This window comes from Podarcis vaucheri, assembly GCF_965113315.1.
Source record: "Podarcis vaucheri genome assembly, chromosome: 6".
Lineage (NCBI taxonomy): Eukaryota > Metazoa > Chordata > Lepidosauria > Squamata > Lacertidae > Podarcis > Podarcis vaucheri.
Genome location: NC_138764.1, coordinates 15,870,338 through 15,888,033, shown reverse-complemented (window position 1 = coordinate 15,888,033; position 17,696 = coordinate 15,870,338). Strand labels below are relative to the sequence as shown.

Genomic DNA, 17,696 nt, shown 5'->3' with positions numbered 1-17,696 from the left:
TGAAACAAAGTTAGCAACTGGTCCTTCAGTACCCTGGACAGATCACAAGGAACAGACAATTTCAGCAGGTTCTTGGCACCTCCTTAGCTTTCCATACCCCCTGTGGTTCTGAGGGTGCCAGTCCCTTGGGAGAATCTGAATTCAGTGGGTGCTGCCTTCAGAGGTACCAGTCTCTGGCTTGAAAGACTCTTTGCTTGGGTGCTGGGGGTTTAACACAGTCTCTGCCACTAGCCCTCCTGGCATTCCTCTCCCTCCATGTCAGAGTCTTGGCTCTGGTTGGCGCAACGAGAGAGATAAGAGGCAGAAAGCAGGAATGAGTAAGAATTACATAGGGAACGTTTTCTTCTTTTGCCAGCTGTAAATCCAAGAGTGGGGATGAGACCTTTTTCAGAGAAAGGTTAGGATTGTAGGACGGACCGGACTCTCTCACACACTCGCCCACATCACAAACAGCACCGTGATGGCTTTGATAATGACCGTTTTGACAGAGAGGTGACTCTAGAAAATGCAGCTGCCACGTAGAACAAAACCAGCAAAATGCTGCCATCTTCTGGCAGATGGGTGGTAAATGGAGTGAAGTAACTAGATACGCAATGAGAAAGAGCCAGGTTTGATTGAAAAGACTCAATTGCTCTGCCCAGATAGTTCTCAGAAGTGAGAGCAGTTGCATCGTGTTCTTTGCGAAGGAGATTGGGCTCAGTGGAGCAGAAGACCGAGACTGCCAGACTTGGCCTATTGAGCCTCAGGCCCATTCCACGGCTAGCTGCCAGGTTGTCATGCGTCTCTGATTGCCCCTTAGAGGTACCATTCACAGGTTTCTTCCAGGAATATTTCCTGAAATTGAACACAACGCCCCATCACGCCGAGCACTGAGTAGAATGAGGCAAAAGCAATAAAGATTCTTTGTGGCAGAAATGGATTATGGCAGAAACCTTTGAGGGCCACAGTCCATTTCATCAGGTGCATGTCTTGTAATTCTAAATTGGAAAGAGATGGTGGTTGAAAAGTAAAGGAGGGAGGCCAAATGGAAATGAAATGCAAAAACAATAGATATTAAGTGCTTCTCCAGATGATCTGTTCAGGGAGCATTTGTCCTGATTTGCTTGCACAAAGCTTCATGTGGAGGTTATGTGCTGCCTGCCTTTTACTGAGCATTGCTTCTGATTTGTTAGTGAGGAGATCATGTGACAACGAGCATTTATTTTGATTTATCTACCTGGTGGTGTCATTGTCGCACATTTTTTTGTCCGTGTCCCTTTCCTTTTGTTTTTGCTTGCAGTTTTATTTATTTATTAAAGTTCTTATGTTACATCTGTAAACATTACCATATTACATCACAAGGCTTATTATACTGTAATTTTCAGCATGTATACAAAGTTTATATACTTAAAGGAAAACAAAACAAAACAAAACATAAGGACAAAAAACTATTCCAAAATCATATATATACCAACACGTTGGACTTCCTGTCTATCCCATTGTATATTCCTTTTTTACAAATGAATGTACTCTTATTATTGTATATTTCTTTACATTATATCTAATACATTCCTCTATCACTATGTACCCTTGGTCTTATTTCTCAACTCAGTCTCTCTTTAACATCAGTCAAATGCTAGCATAGATAGCAAACCTTTACTGTATTTTTGAACATATATCTTATATCTATCCCTTCCGTGTCCCTTTCCTAAGGACAATCTGACCCCCTAAAGAAAGAAAATGTGCTTTAATCCACTTTCCTTGCACAAACCTAGATCTCTACTACACTACAGACCTCGAAGAGAAGATAATGAAGCACCACTTGATGTCATCTACGGCTCAAAGCCAAAGCTGCTCCAACATACTTCCAGTGGTCTATAGCCAATGACACTTCCCTCTTGCAGGTCTTGGATAGTCGACCTGTACTTGGTTGCAGACAGCTAGTCTCCCTTGAGCCTCAGACTCTTTCCATTGGTAGTTGGACCACATACAGACCACGTCACAAAGGCACAAACACAGAGACCAAACCCCACCACAAACCAAGATGCCATGTTTGCTCCCATATCTACTCGGGCAACACTATTACAGGACCTAACAGTGTCAGCCACAGCATCACAGATTGCTTCACTTGCTCATCTTCTGCTGTCATATGTGCTATCTCCTGCCAGGAATGGAGAAACAAACCTGTCTTTACGCAATAGACCAATGGAGCAAAATTGGCCAGGGAGAGGCGTGGATAATTTGGCTGCAAGAGCAAGTTCTGTGCAGCTGATCTGTGCAGGAAACAGGCTTGGACCTCCCACCCATCAGTTCAAGGAATGCTTGGTTTGGCTGTGCAACTGAGTTCTTGATGCGCAACTTGCACACAGCCGATCCCTGCAGACTTGAGCTTCCTGCCCATTTGCTGATGAGTAGGCAATTCAAGCCTGCTGATCATTGGCGCTTAAAAGCACTGCACAGTGCTCTTTGCAAGCCTTGTACGGTGCTTTAAAACCACTCCCCCCCCAGCCCCATGGACTACTTTTGGCAGGTGAGTGACCTACCTGTGAATCACCTGACACCCTTATGACTTCAGTTGGTTGAGAGCTGGGTGGCCCTGTCTGCCTGTCAAAGCTGGCTTGCAGTAGTTCCCATTGGAACAGAAAGGTTCACTACCTCTGGAATAAACAAACCCAAATCTGACATGAGAAATGACAGCATCCAGAAACCAGAGCACTTTTTGTGGGAATGCTCAAGGAGGCAGGAGAGGATATATTGTTTAATTATATCCTTCCCAACTTGTGTTAACAAGTACTACAATTTAGCAGAGTAACAGTCCCCTTTTAAACTTACACAGCGGATAGGTTTGCCAGGCTTGCTTAAGCCTCTAAAATAAGTTTCCTGGTAGTTCCCCTTTTATACCCTCTTTAAAAAGAATAGACACGACACAGTCTTGTATAAAAGTATAAAATAGTTTACTCACTCATTCTGTTCACAGATGGATCCCAGAAGGCAGACATAAGTTACAAAATATATACACCTGGAATCTATCCCATAGGGAGATAGTTCCTTTGTCCTTTGCTCCTTTGTTCCTTGGCTGGAAGCCAAGAGAGTTTCTCAGGCTGATGCTTCTTCGATGAAAGCAAAATGGAGGAAACAGAGATGTGGTGGTCAGTCCTGTGCTTTTGTTACCTGCACAGGTAAAGTCACGCCCACCTCTGGTCACATGCAGAGGAAGTTTGTCCCAGCACAGGAGGAAACAGGAAGTTTATCTACTGTCTGGACAAACATCCCTCTTCATGTCTAAACATGTCCACTCTAGGAATGTTGTATTTGACTGCCCTGTGTTTCACACCCCACACTCTTAAGGTAGTCATACTTGAACAAAGACATTTTAAAGGGTTCTCTGGTGTGAAGCTGCTGAATTACAATTAATCAAGGAGTCCAGTTCTGTTTATTTGGGCCTGATTGGCGTTGTTGTTTTTTACGTAGATGCTGATGATAAACAGCAAAGTTGTGTAATCCAACCCTAAACCACACTGACTCAAAAATAAGTCTCACTATCTTCAGTACAATCTAGTCATAAGTAGGATTGGGCCATTAGGCTCTCACATGTAAAGCTCTCACATGTAAACTAAAAGCACCAGTATATTTTCTATATTGCAGTCTAACCCTCTCAGCTTAACTTCTCAAAGGGCTGCCCTGATTTGCTACAAGCTGGCCTGAGAACCTGTTTGGTTGACTGGCAGAATATAAGTTTTCTAAAAAGCAAAATAAATGTGGAGCGCTCCATAGCTCAGTCAGTTCGAGCCCCACGTTGGGCAAAAGATTCCTGTATTGCAGGGGGTTGGACTAGATGACCCTCGTGGTCCCTTCCAACTCTACAATTCTATGATTCTATCATTCTCTGTCTAAGAGGAAGGACAGACTTTCCCCCGTGACATTTAATTGTGAGGCTATGAGATTATGGCATCTACTTGACCAGTCAGCATATATGTATCTTTAAAGACCCAGTCAGAAACATAAGGGAACAAGGAGCACAATGCAAACTTAGGACCACTTTATGAGAAAATAAAAATAAAGAGCAAAGCGCTGGAAGCCATATGCTGCCCATAATCTGCAAAGCCCTCAGTTCAATGACTCCTTCCCTTGAGCCCCAGTGTCCAAGCCTAAGTAAACAGGCGCCTGTGAAAGAGGAGCCCCCTTTCCAATTAAAAGTGTACTAACATCCCTCCTTTTCCTAATTCCCCCTAACCAAAGAATTTCTTCATCTTCATACACGAAGCCGGTTCTTCATCATTCCCCCAGTGAGCCTTGGGGTTGCGCAGAGGTCACGGCAGACAATATAAACCGCCTGTAGTCCTTTCCCATGTGACACCAGGAGGAGTCTTAAAGATTAATTAATTCCTACCCTGTTCGAGGAAGGCTTGAAAGGCAGAGTTAATTAAAAGCATTGCCACGCTAAAGCAGAATCAACTTTCCATCATTTGGAGGGATTTGGCGAGCAGGTGTCTGGGGTGGCGGGGGGACACGGTCACTCTTCTTTCATGGGATGGGATTCCCCCAGACTTCTCTCCGCACTGTTTCCCTCCCCCCTTCCCCATCCATTTCACAGCATTTCCCTATTTCATTCTCCTATAGGGACAGATGTGGGAAATATTTGATCAGCCCGTTTCTCTCTTTTCCCTCCGTATATAATTTTTAAAATTAATTTTCAACATATCATTTTCAACAATAATTAAACGTACTTTAACATCTTATACAATTGTTTTGACTTCCAACAATCACATATGAAAATTTTCCAATCTATTTATTTGATTTACATTTCTTATTTCCACTATTACATTTAAATCTCATAACTAATATCTCTCTTCTTTCTCTTCTTTGCAATATTTCATATATTTCTCCTTACAGAACTTCTTGTAGCGTAATTTGCTTATTACAGTTGCTCTTCAAATAGTTTGTATATTTCTTCCAATCTTCTGTAAATCTCTGGTCCCACAGGTTTCAAATCCTTCCTGTCATTTTATCCAATTCTGCGTAGTCCATGAATTTTGTCTGCCATTCTTCTTTCGTCGGTATTTCTTCTTGTTTCCATTTCTGAGCCACCAATACTTTTGCCGCTGTTGTTGGATATAAAAACAATTTTACATCCTTTCTATTAATATCCTCACCTATAGTGCCAAGTAAAAATGCTTCTGATTTTTTAAAGAAATGTATATTTCAACATCTTTTTCATCTCATTATATATCATTTCCCAGAAGTTTTTTACTTTCTTACATTCCCACCACATATGATAAAATGTTCCTTCTGATCAGCCCGTTTCTCTAGTCATCCTGCAAAAGAGAAACAGGAACGCCTCCTAGCAATAATGCGCTGAGGGGCAAACGCAGCACCAGAGAGGTGTTTTGATCTAGTTAAGAATCTGGCAGCATTGTAGACACTGAACTACCGTATTTTTTGCTCCATAAGACGCACATTTTTCCTTCTAAAAAGTAAGGGGAAATGTAAGGGGAGTTAAGTTCATAACTTGAGGTACCACTGTATACCTAACAGAAAACCTTCTGGTTTTTTAACAAAAGTTTTCTTAAACAGTTTCTTTAACTCATTATATATCATTTCCCAGAAAGCTTTTACCACTCCATAGATTTGCTGTCGTTTTTAAATGCACCGTGCAAGTTGAAAATTATCACAGCCGGGTCTTGGTTTAGGGCCAGAACCATTCTCCGTTGCTGTGCTCATTTTCTGTTTGCAAGGAACTGTTAATATGAGGAAACATTTTTTTAAAATGGCGTGCGCCCCTCCATGTGCAACCTGAAGCGGCATAGTATTGAAGGCGCACACTCTAGTGCCAAACATTTTACTGGAATGCTAACCTTGCCAATTAGGACTACCTTATTCCAGACATTTACTTAGAGTAATGGAGGCCGATGGCTTAAGAGCTTCTACACCTCCCAGGTAAAGTGTCCCGGCGTTTCACACACATGCTAATTGAAAAGCCTGCTTAATTACTCTTCAGTGGAGTTCTGGCTGCCGTGATGCATGCTTCGAGAGCCTTGAGGTGAGATTTCTCCAGTGCGCAATGGGGACATTCTTAAAGAGCATTTGGGGCTGAGCTATAGGTTGGGTCTTAGCTAAAAACACCATATGATACCTGTACATACAGAACTGCACTTGGTAACAATCTCTGGGCTTAATTCCAAATGTTACTGTTGACTTTAAAAATTTGAAATGGTCTGAATCTAGGGTTAGGGTTAGGCTGTCTGAGGTTCCATTAGTGGCAACTGGAGCAAGGCTAATTCCCACTTTGAAACCTTTGCCCAGAGAAGCCTGTCTGGCCATCTTGTTTCTAGTTTGCAGAAGGATGTTTAAATATCCTTCTTTAGGAAGGCATTTAGGCCACTGGGAGATGGCTGCTGACTTGCTGTGTAACCAGATTTGAGTTGAGTTTATAATCCTCTTTTGACTGCTTTGTTATTTCCTTTTTTTAAATAAATGTTTTATTAAGTTTCCACAAATAAAAAAACAAAGTAAATACAAAATCACAAAAAAATACAATACAGAAATACAGACATTAAACATATCAGAAAAAAGAGAAAGAAGACATGAAAAAAGGCATAAGAAAAAAGGTTCACTTTCTTAAATGTTATTTCCATAACCCTCTTTCTTGACTCCCTCACATCTCCCTTTTCTGTGTTCCCATTTACAAAATCTTATTCAGCAATATTCCACCTGACTGCTTTGTTATTTCCTTACAATCACCCCAGCCACATCCCTGTAAAGGTTGCAACACAGGACTCCTGGTTTCTCTCCACTGTCTTTCCTTTCCTTACCAAATGCTTCCGAGTGCTTTGTAGCCCTACTTGTGCAAATTCTGAAAGGGTTTTTGAGCATCTTCCTGTTAGTATGGAGCTTTTCCATGCGGCTTCTCAATTTGGGGTGATTTCGTTTTAAGCAAAGGCTGGCTCGTGAATCACACTGTGCGGGATTTTATCCCTTTCCCCAATCTTTCAAGGTAAAAGTGATGATGAAGGGAGCCTGTGCAAAATGGGAGATGGCACTGGGAAAACAGCCGAGGAGAGCAAGGATCACAAGCGGCCGAAACGACCCCGGACCATCTTGACGACCCAGCAGCGCCGGGCATTCAAGGCATCGTTTGAAGTGTCTTCTAAACCATGCAGGAAGGTACAGTTTGATCATAAGGAGAAACTGGCACCATGAACACTGGAATCACCAGAGGTAGCCAGTTTACACTGCCTCAGATGTTGTTGAATTCCATGGCCGTAGAGTGACTCCTGTCTTAATAATTCCTAGACATTGTGCTCTGTCGGTGGCAGTCAGATTCAGGCGTGTGGTCCACTAAACAGAATGCAGCCCAACAGGCAAGTGTTGTGATTTCCCAGGCACTTGACCATCACTCCTGAGCAGTCAGCAAAAGGACAAGAGAGATTTAATGACCCAGGCGTGAGCCACTGTATGTAGATGACATGCTGATGGACTGCAAGTTGTGTAGCCCTGCTTAAGCCTACTTAAGCCTGAGAGCCCCTTACCTGCTGGGAAAACTCAAAAATTGTGGGTTGTTTAGTTTGGAAAAAAGATTCCCTGCTGGATCAAACCAAAGGGCCAGCTATTCCCGCATTCTGTTCTCACGATGACCAGTGAGGTGCCCTGTGGGAATGTTCAGGAAGGCAGGAGAGGATATATTGTTTAACAATATCCTTCCTAACCAGTTCTATGATTTAGCAGAGTAACATTCCCCTTTTAAACTTGCACAGCTGATAGGTTTGCCAAGCTTGCATAAACCTCTAAAATAAGTTTCCTGGTAATTCCCCTTTTATTCCCTCCTAAAAAGAATAGACACGACACAGTCTTGTATAAAAGTATAAAAAGAGTTTACTCACACATTCTGTTCACAAATGGATCCCAGAAGGCAGACTTAAGTTACAAAATATATACACCTGGAATCTATCCCATAAGGAGATAGTTCTTTTGTCCTCTCTTGGCTTCCAGCCAAGAGAGCATCTCAGGTTAAGGAGCTGTTGCTTCTTCAAGGAATGGAGTCAGAGAGAGAGATGGCTGCCTGCCCTGTGCTATTTTGTTACCTGCACAGGTAAGGTCATACCCAACTCTGGTCACATGTAGAGGAAGTTTGTCCCAGCACAGGAGAAAACAGGAAGTTTATCTACTGTCTGGACAAACATTCCTCTTCATGTGTAAACATGTCCACTCTAGGAATGATGTATTTGACTGCACTGTGTTTCACACCCCACATGCCCGTGGAAAGCCCCAAACAGGATTTGAGCAGCACAGCACACTCCCCCACTTCATTTCCCCAGCAGCTACTGTTCAGAGGATGTGGGTGGCACTGTGGTCTAAACCACTGAGCCTCTTGGGCTTACCAGTCGAAACCGCATGACAGGGTGAGCTCCTGTTGCTCTGTCCCTGCTCCTGCCAACCTAGCAGTTCAAAAGCACACCAGTGCAAGTAGATAAATAGGTGCTGCTGTGGCGGGAAGGTAAACGGCATTTCTGTGTGCTCTGGTTTCTGTCACGGTGTCCCGTTGCGCCAGAAGCGGTTTAGTCATGCTAGCTACATGACCTGGAAAGCTGGCAAACGCTGGCTCCCTCGGCCTGAAAGCAAGATGAGCACTGCAACCCCCTAGTCGCCTTTGACTGGACTTAACTGTCCAGGGGTCCTTTACCTTTTTTACCTTTACAGGGAAAAACTAAAGAGTTGTGGGTTCTTTAGAAAAATAATAATCCCACATTAAACCATAAGATCCCTGCTGGATCAAACCAAAGGTCCAGCCATTCCTGCATCTTTTTCTCACAATGGCCAGTGAGGAGCCTGTGGAAAGCCCTCGCCCACTTCTGTTCCCCAGCCGCTACTCTTCAGAGGCATATTGCCCCTGGATAGGACATAGTCATTGTAGCTAATAGCCATTTCTCTAAACCCATCCAATTGGTGTCCATTGCTACCTCTTGTGGGATAAAATTCCATAGTTTATGCACTGAGCGGAGAAGCGCTTTCCTTTGTCTGTTCTGCATCTTCCAACATTCAGTGTTATGAGACAGTAAGGAAAACCTTTCTTCATGCCATGCATAATTTTTAAAACTTCTATCCTGTCACCTGCTACTAGCCTTTGCTCTAAACCAAAAAGTCTCAAATGCTGCAACTCCCCCCCCCCCAGGGGAGTTGCTTCATCCCCATGATCACTTTTGATGCGCACTGAACAGTGTTCTGCGTGTTTTCACAGCTCCCCTGTTTGGAGACACATGCTTGAAATCTGACTGCCGAACTCCAAAAACTTCCAGTTCTTAAGGTTTTGGATTTTGGTGAGAAATCTAGGGAGCAACTGCAAACGTTGAGATTTTGTGCCACAATGAAAAAACCCTTTTATGAAAATGTTGAAATTTGTGTTGAGAGTCCTACACATTTAGTATTTTGCTGATCCTTTTGCCTCTGTTTTAAACGAATAATCATGTCTGCTGTTCTGACATTTCATGAAGGTAAGGGAAACGTTAGCAGCCGAGACGGGGCTGAGTGTCCGAGTTGTTCAGGTCTGGTTCCAGAATCAAAGAGCTAAGGTAACAACATTTCTCCTTGAATCACTTACTACATAATGACGCTGGGGCCTTTCATCCATTTTTAGATAGGAGGGCTATCTATCTAAACTTAAAATGTAGTCCTAGTTTGGAGTAGGAATAGGCAATTTGCAGATTGCATTTTTGGATTTGGGAAGCTATCTTACAAACCATCTAGCATAGTTGCACTGAGCTGCATAGGCTGGCAGAAGTTGTATGGTTGAGTCCCGGTGGAAATAATGACACATGACACAATTATTAAGGTTAATGGGCTAAAAAAGGCCACAACTTTATTGGTTACAGGTGATGAGCAGTATTGGCTTAGGCATTGGTCCTAACTGACTATATCTGACTTCAGCCCGTCCGCTCGACATCTGGGAAGGGTTAACCACCAATAGGGGGAGTCCTGCTGATGCACATCAACTAGGAACTCCCCCCAGGGTCACCGCTAGGTGGCGTGCCTTAGGCCCTCACCTCCCTAGGCTTTGGCAGGGCCACACCCCCCGGAATCCTTTATCAGACTACCCTTCAATATATGGGGCAGGTGATGGCGCTATCTCCCCTCTTCCATCTACAGAACTATACCAATGCCTAACTGCCAATACCTGAAAAGTTGTGATGATTTGCTACAAGGTAGGTGAAAACCAAGTGGCTGGTGCCAATTTGCCAAGTGGAAAAATTCCTACCAGGCCCCTCAATGGCGACCAACCAAGGTCTATAGCAAGGTCAAAGAATGACAACCTTATAGGGCGGGAGGGTGGGAAAAGCAGGAACAGCTGGCGAGCGGCAAAGAGGGAGATCCCCGGCCACGTCCTGGTTTAAATAGGGCAGGCCACACCCCCTGAACTGGCCGATTGGCTGGCTGGGGGGTGACGCAGCCGGGAATCCCCCCAATCGCGCGGGGGCTGGCCTCCGCCCATCGCACGTGTGGAGGGGCCGTGAAGCCCGCAACCCCACCTCCTCCTTAGACAGGGCTCTCTCTCTCAGCCCATTTTAAGATGCCCATCTTAAGAACTATCAAAGTGTAACGGCAGCATCATGCTTCTGCTAACCTTGTGGATGCTTTCCCACCATTTAAGAAAAGAAAAGGAGGGGATATTGGCTTGTTCTAACCTTTCCTCCCTTTCTGTAACAGATGAAGAAATTAGCAAGACGACAGCAGCAGCAACAGCAAGATCAGCAAACAACACAGAGGCTCACTTCTGGTAAGCCTGTCTCCTAACCCCCTTCTGTCATGGGAGCTGCCTGTTCCCTCTTCCTTGAAACTCCACCACCTACAGCCAGGATTCTGAAAATGGAAAGTAGATTCTCTTTCCATGGAAGCACCAGGAGTTGCTGGACCAAATACTTTCCTAGCTCCTCTCCTTTCAAATGCAGGTGCTTCCTACTTGAGCCAGAAGGCAGAATATGCCACGCTGAATGAGGGAGGGCATCAACAATATATGGCGGCCAGTGAACCAGTCCTCTGCAATGGGCAAGATTTCATTTCCTCAGAGACTTTAATAGCATGCCATGAACAGCTATGGTCCTCCCCACAATATTGATTTGACTTATCCCATGGCTTTGTCAACACTCAGTTCTTGGGTGTTACCTTGAAAAACTGGAATTTATTGATACGGAGAAGTTATGATTCACTTGGCTCCTAGGACATCTCAGCTGCCATGTCCTACCTGGGAACTCTCCGCAGATTGTTGTGTGTTTTCCACTGTAATCTCCATAGCTTTTTCAGTCCTTAGCTTTGCTTCCCGATTTCCCCTTACTATGCAAGGCTGAACATGCTTCCCATCTCAACTCTTCTTTCCACGCTTGGGTCACTCTTCTAGCACAACGGCCCCTCTTTTGCATGATGCTACTCAACTCCCACCCTGAACAGTGAACACATCTAGTTTAATGATAAGAGGAATTAAGGGCCAATGAAAACAAGGCACTGGGAGATCCATGGCTGGGTCTTCTGAATATTCTCTCTCTCTCTCTCTCTCTCTCTCTCTCTCTCTCTTAGTTCAGTGAGGGGACATGAATTGGGAAAGCAGTGGTGGGAAACCCTTCCTGTGTTCTTTTCCTGATCTCAGTCACCCCCTTTAAAGTGTGTACACTTCCCTCTGTGAGACAAAAAGCAGAGGAGTTTCCTGATCCAATGTTCCCCAACCCTCTCAGATGTATTGAACTAAAAAGAAAAACAAGTCTGAGATCCAGACATTGATCTTTCAGCATCTTTTCTGAATTGACTCTAAGACTGAACATGTTGAGGGTTCTTTTGCATGTCAAAGAATGAAAGAAAGAGAGAGGGGGGGAGAGAGAAGGGGGTTGAAACATGGGGGGGATTTCCATTCTGTGCAACAGAGGGCCTTCTCAGTAGTGGCACCTGCCCTGTGGAATGCCCTCCCATCAGATGTCAAGGAAATAAACAGCTATCTAACTTTTAGAAGACATCTGAAGGCAGTCCTGTTTAGGGAAGTTTTCAATATCTAATCGTTTACAATTTTTTATGTGCTGTAAGCTGCCCAGAGTGGCTGGGGAAACCCAGCCAGATGAGCAGGGTATAAATATCATCATCATCATCACAGGAGTCCTGTCGTACAGTGAACTTGGCATCCCAGTTCCAAAGGAGCTTATAGTTATATTTTTCATGAACTTGAGAAAATGTAGGTCTGGCTGGCTGTGACTCTTTAAGCAGCTCATATATTTGAGTTGACTGATGGTTTAATTCATTTATGAGAAGTTGTATATGGGTTGGTTGGGTATGGCTTTGAAAATAGGGGAGCTGGGAAAGAGTTCACACCTCCTGGGACTGGAAATTCAAGAAAAAAGTTCTTTAAGAAAAAAGGCACCAGTATAGAAGACAGATAAGAGCCAGGTCTTGCTGACATAAGTGAAATAATAAGGTACTGGGAGACTGATCTTATGAACGCATGCATTTTATTTGCCATTGTCTTCCAGCTCAGACAAACAGTGGCAACAACACAGGCCTCGAAGGAATCATGAACTCTTATACCACCTTGCAACCACCTCCACAACAAGTATTGGTCATTGATCAAAGTGTTTACAGTTCAGACCCCTTCCGGCAAGGGCTCACTCCGCCACAAATGCCAGGAGACCACATGCACCCTTATGGTAAGAACGGAAACCCTGCATATTGCACATTTTGAGGGAGCTGTAAATTGAGTCAGAGTTTGAAACGGCTTCTTTCTGTATGTCCCATTGCAACGTCTCAGACAGACTAAGCGGAACCCCTTAGCAACGTGAATTTAGGATGTCATGAGTCCATAGCCCTCTAAGACAATATCCGCGCTTCCAGGCTTAAGCTAGTGTAGCTTGAGATTTTAAACGTGTCTGGTTTCCATCTAGATCAGGCATAGACAAACTCCAGATGTTTGGGACTACAATTCCCTAACCACTGGTCCTGTTAGCTAGGGATGATGGAAATTGTAGTACCAAACATCTGGAGGGCTGGAGTTTGCCTATGCCTGGTCTAGATCCTTGATTCAGATTGCATGTCTGTTTAGCTACCTCAAACACATGAGAGATATTATTATTATTATTATTATTATTATTATTATTATTATTATTATTGTTGTTATTATTATTATTATTATAGTGGCTTAGTCAAAATTCTGATGGCACTTCTGAAAGAAGTTCTCGCCCGACTCTGCACCCGAGCAGCTCCTGTTCATTTCAGTGTTGTGTGAGTGGATTGTGCCTGAGTGGAACAAATCTTTCTCTCTGTTCTGAAGGTTCTGAGCACCTTTTGTGTGAGATGGACAGTGACGACACCTCCCTCAGCAACCTGGGCGACTGTTTCTTAACAACTGTGGAACCTGGGCCCTTGCAGTCCAGAGTGGGGAACCCCATTGACCACCTGTACTCCATGCAGAGCTCCTACTTCACATCTTGAGGCATTTGAGGCTCTGAACAGACCAGGGCTGGGCTCACTGCAGGTGCCGCCTGGAGAGAAGGAGAGGAAAGGATTTTGAAATGGCTAGCTTCGTTAACCATTTGAAAAATTCAGCAGAAATCAGGAACATTTGTGAAGGAAGAATTCAAAACTCTGTTCTCCTTTCGCGAACCCATTTATGGAACGACTTTTTGAAACTGAGTTTTAAATTTTGAAGTGTCAAGGAATGCATGAAAGAAGACAAAAACTTATCCCCCCCTGTGTTTTATTTAAGGCTGTCTTGAAGGCAAGTTGCAAAAAGCAGTACTTTAGGCTTAGACTAGATAGGCAAGCAATATTTCCCACTTTGGGGCTGAAACAAAAGTTCCTCATTTGGGTGGACTACCCTTTGGGGGGGGAACTTAGATAATTTTCAATAATTTGTGCATTTTGCAATCCTTTTTGGCAATCCTGGTGGCTTCTGCGATTTCTGCATTGCTATCATTTCTTCCTTGGTTGCTCTTTCTTTCTCCTTCCTGGATTAATCACGTAAGTGAACCCACCTTATCAGAATCACACAGTGAACAGGATGATATCAGAATGATGTCAGTTAGATCTGGGCATGTGAGAGTGAGAGCAATTTAAACTAATAAATGAACATTATTATTATTATTTTGCAATGAGTGACAGAAAATAATTGACATGGGAGGCATTTTTGACACTGCCAAAAATGTAGGGAGGGGTGGGAAGGCTCATGGTTTGTTCATATAGCTATCAATTTGGTGCCTGGCAAGCATGTGTGTCAAGGTGTTTGAGTGTGTTCATGTAAGGGCGTGTGCATTTATATGCAAGATACAAGCGCACCTAATATTGCATCAGGTTTATCCCTAATGATAGAAATGTTCTGCACAGCAAAAAATAACTTTATTTTCTGAGTGAGCTATATTTAAGAAATTGCTCAATGCACTTAAGTTATGAAACGAAAGAACCGGGTTTTCTAAAATATCACATTTGGTTTGCAAAGACGGAAAAGCAGAGTTAGAGTAGCAGTCTCAGCTGGAGGCAATTTGATGCTTCTTTCCATTTCTTCATTGGTTTTCAAATGAAAATCCACGTCTGAAAATATCAGGGTTACCCATCCTCCCTTATGCATGCAATCTAGTTCCATTAGAATAAAGGAAAACTCTGCTGTTGACTTCAGTGCAATTCGGGTTGCAACCAACATTAGTTCTATACAAGAGAATTGTCATCCCAAGAAAGAGACACATCATGCTTCGTGTCCCATCAGCAGCACAGAGGTTAGCCTTGTACATACACGTAGAGGAAGCCCTTATTCTAAATGAAGGCATCTTTCAAAGCAATGGAAAAGCTGCCTCTGGATTTTCTAACAATTCCAGAGTACATTCATGGGCTGTGGAGAGTTTAAGAATCCCACTGTCAAGATTCGCAAGGGGATGATGTAGGAACACTTAAGAAACTAAATGGTTGACTCCTTTCAGAAACCAGAACCTCCACTGCTGTTGGTGAAGAATAGAATAGATGGATCTACAAAACACTGCAAAGAATTTGACAAAATAACATCGACAATTGTCATGGGTATCCATTCTAAAGTCCTTTGTTGCAATAGAAAGGACTTCCGGGGAACTCGATAGGCAATGGACATTGGTCTTCATGTGCCTTCCAGATGAGTTAGACTAGCTCATTCTTCTGCCACTTAAATAATGGAGTCTTCCAATGTAACCGAGAAATCTTCTGTTGAACTGGCCGGAGTGAAGGATCGCTACATATATGTCTTTAACATGCTGAGTTCCACCTCTTATTTAGAGAAGACTCATAATGGGCTGACTGAGAAGGAACTGGAGAGGACCCAGGCAGATTCAAGTTCCTCTGACATGGAGCTGTAGGAATCCAGCTCCCTGGTCTTCTTCCCTGTCTCTGTTGGTGGGCCTGACTTCCTTCTGTGCTGATGGTGCTGACTTGACCATGCTCCTCTGTGTAGTAGGAGGAAGGACGTAACATTCCCCCCCCAGCTTCCCTAAAACATGGTGATCAGTAATATTCAGTTTGTCTAAAACTGGAGACAGACAATATTTCAGAGCTGATCATGATAAGAGGGAGCACTGCCCATAATGTGTGCCCTGACCCTTCTTTTTTCTCTACTGAAACATGCCTTGCAAGTTTAGGTATTGCTTCAAAAACCTGCTTGATCCATGTCAACAATAGAACAAAAGTAATACTAGAAGAAATGAAGCTTCTCTCAGATCACTTTCAGCTCTCGAAAATAACGGTCTATCTCCAATCTAAAAGAACATAATAATAATAATAATAATAATAATAATAATAATAATAATAATAAATTTTATTTATATCCCGCCCTCCCCAGCCGAAGCTGGGCTCAGGGCGGCTAACAACAATCAAACAATCAAATAATCCAACATTCTAAAAACATTTCATTATACAAATTAATTAAAATCAAATTAATGGCAACCATTAAGCAAAATTCTGCACAGGTTGCCAGAGGAGGGAGTCAGGCTGCGCCCTGACCAAAGGCCTGGTGGAACAACTCCGTCTTGCAGGCCCTGCGGAAAGATGTCAGGTCCCGCAGGGCCCTAGTCTCTTGTGACAGAGACGTAGTACTTCACAAGCAATCTACCATAAGATGCTATGATGCAAATGAGTATAAAGGTTACCCCACCCCCAACAGATTGGGTGAACATGTGGAGGAGACAGGTCTGTCAATGACTACCAGGTGCCAAGTTCCAGCTCCAGGAAATGATATCTCCACTGTGATCCTGAGGCCACTGGTGGTCCACTGGAATGACCAAGAATGGCATAGAGGTATATGGATAGTTGAGTTAGCAACTCTCAACTTTGAGACTTTGGGATAATAAGACCTAGCATGGGTTCTCATCATCATGTTTTCCAAGTAATGATTGCAGCGCTCACATGGTAAGTCCATTTTCAGAATGACAAGGCGGGCTATCTTGGAAGATGCTAAGGCACCCCATAAAAACAGTATCGCTCTCCCTTCCTCACCAGATTACTTCTCTGCTGGCCGTTGCGCTGTTAGGCATGCAGTATTGCAACCTCCCTGTGCTCTCCAAGGTGAGGTCTTGTATCCGGCAGCTTTTTCTTCCTCGGAGCCCTAGTACAAAGATGTGTCTCATGGTGGAAGCAGGAGAGGAGTTGGACACAGCATCTGAGGAACAATGAGCCACTGAACGATGAATGCACTGGTTCACTGCTATGCCCAGCTGCATGGGGTTGGCCTGGTAGGAGACCAAAGGACTCTACTACTTTGGTGTGGGGTGTCTCTCTACTTTTCTACCCATGTAGGGACAACAGGGTTGCAGCCTTAATTGTCAGGATGCTTCCAGCAGCTTCCAGCTCGTTGCCCAGGAAAGTATAAAGACAATGAATAGTTTCTTACCATCATTTTTTTATTTCAGTCTTCATAGACAGAGGCTATAGAACCCAGCCTCTTGGATAATGGTGTTGTCCCAAGTGAATCTCCACCCCCGTCTCTCCCACTTCCTTGTTCATCATTCTCATCCTGTCCTATAGGTCCTGCTACGTGCCCTCTGTCTTTGAGTTCTTTGCTCTCCTACTTTCAAGGCATGCCAGGTTCTGGGAGATGGAGGGTCTGGGATGCTTTCTAATGACACCGTGTCAGCCAGCTGCTAACCTGGTTCTGCCTCCTCCTCTCCCATTATTTCCCAGCTTTCCCCCTCATCTGACTCTGAGCTGCTACCTCCCTCAAACCCCTGTTGTAAATCTATACTGTCTTCCTCTTCCCTGGAAGGGTCGGGATGGGGAGGCGGTCTCCACTATTCCTCCTCTGCCCAGTCCCTGACACTAACTTAGGGAAATTACTGTGAACACTGTGAAAGCACACATGAAAAATCTATTATTGCTCAGTAGTGGTAATTTTTTGGAACCACACAGAATGAACTTGTAAACATTTGTTCACACAAAGCCATACATACATGGAAATTGTCTTCTCTTAAAACAGAAATTTCTTATGGAACTCATGAGTCATGTTCCTTAAAGCCTTTGCCGAGGTTAGTTGCACACACAGCCTTGTTGTCCCTATCATAGTTTGTGTTGTATAAAAGTATTATGCTGTTCATTAATAAATTATGTAAAGAAAAGAAACTGAATGAAAAGTAGTTGTGATGCTATAGGTTTTGGCCATGCTAAAGATTATACACTGAATGTAACAGAATGTGACAAGTTGTTGGAACTGCTGCATCAATGGAAGTAAGATTATGAGAATAAATGAG

General features: G+C 43.6%; 1 protein-coding gene across 2 annotated transcripts in view; it reads left to right on the top strand.

Annotated features, from left to right (window-relative positions):
• The window catches only part of LMX1A (LIM homeobox transcription factor 1 alpha), a 70,148-nt gene extending 56,063 nt beyond the window's left edge, over window positions 1–14,085 (top strand). For both annotated transcript variants that reach the window (XM_082225542.1, XM_082225543.1), the window contains 5 exons: window positions 6,974–7,143; window positions 9,468–9,545; window positions 10,678–10,747; window positions 12,480–12,653; window positions 13,274–14,085. In XM_082225542.1, the coding sequence (XP_082081668.1) occupies window positions 6,974–7,143; window positions 9,468–9,545; window positions 10,678–10,747; window positions 12,480–12,653; window positions 13,274–13,434 (653 nt within the window). In that variant the 3' untranslated portion in view covers window positions 13,435–14,085. The remainder of the gene's footprint in view (window positions 1–6,973; window positions 7,144–9,467; window positions 9,546–10,677; window positions 10,748–12,479; window positions 12,654–13,273) is intronic.
• The last annotated feature ends 3,611 nt before the right edge of the window (window positions 14,086–17,696 follow it).